The 5562-nt window shown below is 44.2% G+C and overlaps 1 protein-coding gene across 1 annotated transcript in view; it reads left to right on the forward strand.

The window, feature by feature from the left end:
- LOC109971040 (unconventional myosin-XVIIIa-like) overlaps nt 1-5562 on the forward strand; it is a 233547-nt gene that overhangs the window by 87666 nt on the left and 140319 nt on the right. Inside the window, 2 exon segments of the mRNA XM_020619059.1 lie at nt 1986-2130; nt 2218-2377. Of these exon segments, the coding sequence (XP_020474715.1) occupies nt 1986-2130; nt 2218-2377 (305 nt within the window).

Consider the following 5562-nt stretch of genomic DNA (forward strand, 5'->3'; position numbering starts at 1 on the left):
TATCTCCACTAAACATTTCTAATACATAAAGTATCTATCCAAAATCTATCTGACTAAAAATACCTAACAAGCTGTAGAAGTTGCAAAGGATCCTAGGCGACATGCCAAACCTCCTCAGCCTCCTCTGGAAGTACAGCTGCCGTTGGGCCTTCTTGACCAGCGGTGTGCTGTTATATGTCCAACTGAGGTCCTCACTGATGTGGACGCCCAGGTATTTGAAGCTGCTCACCCTCTCCACTTCGAGCCCCCGGATGAACAGTGGCCGATGAGATCTCCTCTCCTTCCTCATCTCCACTATCATCTCCTTTGTCTTGTCCGTGTTGAGGCTGAGATTATTGTTTTTGCACCACTTTAGGATGATGTTGTCTTGTGGGAGGCGACACAGTCATGGGTGAACAGGGTGTAGAGCATGGGACTGAGGACACATCCCTGTGGGGTGCCAGTGTTTGTAACAATCCTGGCTGAAATCCTATTGCCAATCCTGACAGTCTGGGGCCTGCAGCCAGTCACAGAGGGTGGGATGCAGACCTAGTGTGGACAGTTTGTGGGTGAGTTTGTGGGGGACAACTGTGTTGAAGGCAGAGCTGTAGTCAATGAAGAGTATCCTGATGTAGGAGTCTCCATTTTCCAGGTGAGAAAGGGAATAGTGGAGGGCAGCTGCGATGGCGTCTGAGGTGGCCTGTTGGGTCGGTAGGCATACTGCAGGGGGTCTTGGATGTCCAGTATACTGTTCTGAATGTGGGCTAGCACCACTCTCTCAAAACACTTCATAATGATTGGGGTGCGTGCCACTGGCCTGTAGTTGTTCAGACAGGTGACCGGGCTCTTCTTGGGAAGGGGGACGATGGTTGTGGTCTTAAAGCAGGTGTGAACGATGCTCTGGCTGAGGGAGAGGTTGAAGATGGTGGTGAGAATATCAGCCCTGAGAGCCTTATGAGTATGAGTATATGAGGATTTCAAATAAAAAAAAAAATTCATTTAAATAGTTTATTTTTTATTTTTACTTGCTATCGCACCAAGGACTGCTTTTTCAATTTCGTACAATGACAAATAAAGTTCTATTCTATCCCACACTTTTTCAGAAGCCAAAACAGCTTTGTAGCCCTGTATACTTTACACTTTGCTTTAGTTGGTTCCTGTTAGGTAAAGTCAGTCCATGCGCTGCTATTATGAGGTAAGCTTTGATACACTACAGGGGTTTGTGATATTGTAGCTATTTGATGCGTCTTTGGGGAGTAAGGTGAAAATATCTTTTAAATTCTGGATGAAGTTACAAAATGTTTCAACCCACCACCCTCAAACTGTTATTTAACCTTCCAAGAGTCCATGTCGGCTTTCATGCACTGGTAGACAAGAAGTTAATAAAAGTGGAAAGCTCTAAAGATGAAAGGAACACTGAAACAGTATAATTGAAAATTTTATTATAAAATGAGGTCCTTAAACTTAACCCTGTAAAGCCCAACATATCAAAAAATAGCCAGAACATTCTAATTTTTTGGAACTGAGATGTTTATTAAATCTTTTAACAAAATCCAAAATAAAATTCATGATTCGAAATTCAAGATTCATGATTTTTATTTGCCATATATGCATAGACAGACAGTCCAGGCATATAGGAATAGAGGTGCCATATTTAGATTATTTCTATTTCTTTTGTATCACATTTGATACATGGGGCATTTTTGGTGATTTTTTTTGCTCAGAAACCTCATGTATCAAATATGATACAAATGGTTTTATAGGGTTAACTGATTTGAAAATGAATAGAAGAAAGAAACAGGAATTCCTGTGATTTACTGTTAATGCAAACACTAGATGTCTGCATTCTCTGGGTGCCATCTAGTTGTTGTTGTTCACTGTTTCATGTTATTAGGTGATGAATAAAGATTTCTATACACATCTTGCCTTGACCTTAGATCTTTTCATTATAGTCGAACTGATTTGTAAATATAGGTAACATTTGTAACTGTTGGTATCCATCACAGGTGTGTACTTCATACACCCGGACAAATGAGGCTCGTGGCCTTCTGTGGCTGATGGAGGAAGAGGCTGTTCAGCCTGGAGGTTCAGAGGAAACCCTGCTAGATAGACTCTTCAGATACTATGGCTCTGCACAAGGAGAAAACAAAGGCAAACATTCATCAACATCAAACAGTACTGATCATATTCTTGACATCATAGAGGGAATAATTGAAACATTTCAATTATGTGTTGCAGGAGCCACTCTGCTACTGCGTGGAGAGAAGCCCCACCTCTTCCTGCTTGGTCACAGCCACGGGACAGACTGGGTCGAGTATAATGCTCAGGGCTGGCTGAGCCATGCCAAGTACAACCCTGCCGTCCAGAATGCCGCAACATTGTTGCAGGACTCTCAGAAGTATGACCATTCACATCAATCTATCACACAATGTCCAGTTTATTAGAACTGAGCCTGGGGTAATTATTAGTCACCCCTGTGTTGTTTAGTATATACTGTTCATTCATGAGCCAAAAATTGTTTCCAGTGGTCTCCTGCCTTTTTTTTAAGTTTTCTGTTATCAGGCAATTCTTTGTGTATATCTTGACTTAAAGAGTAAAACTAAACTCTTACCATGCACCAGATGATTCTTCTGTTGATTAGATAGTAACATGGCAGCGTGAACAGATGCAGTGGCTCATCTGTCTCCTGGTTGTGTGCCTAATAATGTGTGTTCTAGCGTGTGTTAGTGTTTGTTGTGTTTATGTTCTGGTGTGCATAGTTCAATGTCTACATTGCACTCAAGATACAGTCACCACTGCCTTATGGACATAGGAAATAAGTCAAAACATTTCAACTTGGACCAGGAAGTCACAGAGGATCATTGAGGCCTGGGGCTTCTCTGCCGGATTCCTACATCACCGGACACGCCAGCTGTACCACACTCTAAGAGGAAGCTTTGGAAGGGTGTGAATGAAAGCAGAAGTGGGGCAAACGGGGAGGCATCCAGGCTAGGCTAGCAGCTAGCACACACAGACCCACGATACCATCCCTCATTATGGCCTATGTATGCTCAGTGGACAACAAATAGGCCATATACAGCTCCTGATATCTGCATGGTGTGATGTGAGGGACTGCTGTGTTTTAATTTTTACTGAGACATGGCTGAATGACAACACCCCAGACTCCACTATCCAGCTAGCTGGGCTAACATGCCACCAAGCTGACTGAGTCCCTGTGAAGGGGGGTAAGACTCGTGGAGAGGGAGTTTGTGTTTACATCAGTGATGCTTGGTGTCGGGACGCTGCTGCTGTTCATAAACACTGTTCTCCATTGGTGGAGTTTATTATCAAGTGCTAGCCTTTCTATTTTTGTAGGGAGCACTCAGTAACTCTGTTGATAGCTGCGTACATTCCTCCCACCGCTAACATCAGTGACAGGAGTGAGGCACTAAATGAGCTCTACCAGGCCATCAGTGAACAACAGACAGCACACCCAGATGGATTCCTCATCACACCTGGGGACGTCAAGGCTTTATTGCCCAGTGTGCACCAACATGTGGACTTTCTAACAAGGGGAGACAACACACTGGACCTTGTGTACACTTCATACAGGGGAGCATACAAAGCCTCCCCTCTCCCCCACCTGGGTCTCTCTGATCACATCACCATCCTGCTGAGACCTGCATACAGACTCAGAGTGAGAGCCATCAGACTAACACAAAAGGAGGTACGTGTCTGGCCGGAGGGGGCTTCTTATGCTCTGAAGGACTGTTTTGACACTATAGACTGGGACATTTTCAAACAAGCAGCCACTCATAACAATCGCGTAGACATAGAGGAATACACTGAGGCCATCACAGCATATATAACAAAGTGCATTATTGATGTCACATACTGCAATGTGACATTCAGACTGTGTGTTGTCATATCAACTGTCTTTACATGCTTGAAAGAATAAATCAAATCAAATCAAATAAAAGTACTTAAGAACTAGAGAACTGTACAAATCTCTATGATCTGTATGTGGTATATTTACAGTTATTGCACTGAGGGTTATTGTCCAATCATACTGTCGTTGGTTAAGTGTTTATCAGAGTGACAGCCTGGGGAAAGAAACTGTCCCTGTGCCTGGTTGTCTTATTGCACAGTGACCTATAACGCCGTCCGGAGGGGAGGAGTTCAAACAGATTGTGTCCAGGGTGTGAGAGGGGTCTGCAGTGATCCTCTCCGCCCTCCTTTTGACCTGTGAGGTGTACAGGTCTTCCATGGAGTGCAGGCTCACACCAGTGACCTTTTCTGCAGTCCTGACTGTCCGCTGAAGTCTGTACTTGTCCTGTTTGGTTGCTGAGCCAAACCAGACAGTGATGGAGGTGCAGAGGACAGACTCGATGATTCCTCTGTAGAACTGTGTCAGCAGGTCCTGGGGCAGGTTGAACTTCCTGACCTGGTGCTGGAAGTATATCCTGTGTTGTGCCTTCTTGATGATGGTCCTGATGTTGGACATCCACTTCAGGTCCTGGGCAACTATGATGAAGCGCTTCGAGTGGCTAGTCATGCAGAACGCCAGGTCCATCCTTCCTTCCTCTCACGACCCATTTCACTTTGCATACAGGTGAAACAGGTCCATAGAGGATTCCATTTCTGCTGCTCTCCATCCAGCCCTTACCCACCTAGATTCATTCAACACAATCATTCCCCAGCAGCTCATAAAAAAACTGCGACACTTGGGACTTAAAAACCTCTCTCTGCAACTGGGTGCTGTACTGTCAGAATCAGAATCAGAATCGGCTTTATTGGCCAGGTGTGACGGACACACGAGGAATTTCACTCTGGTACATCGGCTCCCAATGTGCAAACAGTAAACGAGCATAAGGCTGTGTAATATATAGATTATAAAGACTGAAACAAATGGACTGAGACACAGCTTCTTCCCCAGAGCTGTGAAATCAATCACCCCCCTAACCCCCAGTCACAGACACAACCTCCTCCCCCAATGGACAGACACAGAACTTGGAAGGTGCTTCCGGGTTGCAAGCGAGAGCAGACATCTTTACTGCTCCTCTTGTCTGTTCTACGATTTTTCACATCTTCTACACTTTCAAGTCTTGGAACAAATTTTATAACTATTAAAATGCCTTCAAGAGGGAAAAGAGCTAATAAATCAGAAGCGAATGAGGATATGGAGGCAGAAGAAGTGTATCACAGAGCGTCGCAAGTAACAGACATTGTGGATCAGCAGAAACAGATGTACATCGCGCTGATGAACCAACAGCAGGAAAACTTCAAAGGTTTCGTGCAACTAATTATGGAGACAAACAACAAGAGACTCGACGACATGACCAGAGAAATACAGGAGATAAAAACGAGTTTGCAGTTTACCCAGCGAGAGGTGGATGTGATTAAAGCTGCCATGGGTGAACAGAAAATACAAACCAAGGAGACGAGGGATGATGTCTACAAAACTTGTGAGAGTTTAATAACTATAACGGATAAAATGGAGCATTTGGAAGAACAGTCCAAGTGAAAAAACTTGATCTTTGAGGGAATCAAGGAGACAGCTGGAGAAAGCTGGACAGAAGCGGAATGTAAAGTGAAGGAGATTCT

Source organism: Monopterus albus, unplaced genomic scaffold (genome assembly GCF_001952655.1).
Source record: "Monopterus albus unplaced genomic scaffold, M_albus_1.0 scaffold214.1, whole genome shotgun sequence".
In the NCBI taxonomy this organism is placed as follows: Eukaryota; Metazoa; Chordata; class Actinopteri; order Synbranchiformes; family Synbranchidae; genus Monopterus; species Monopterus albus.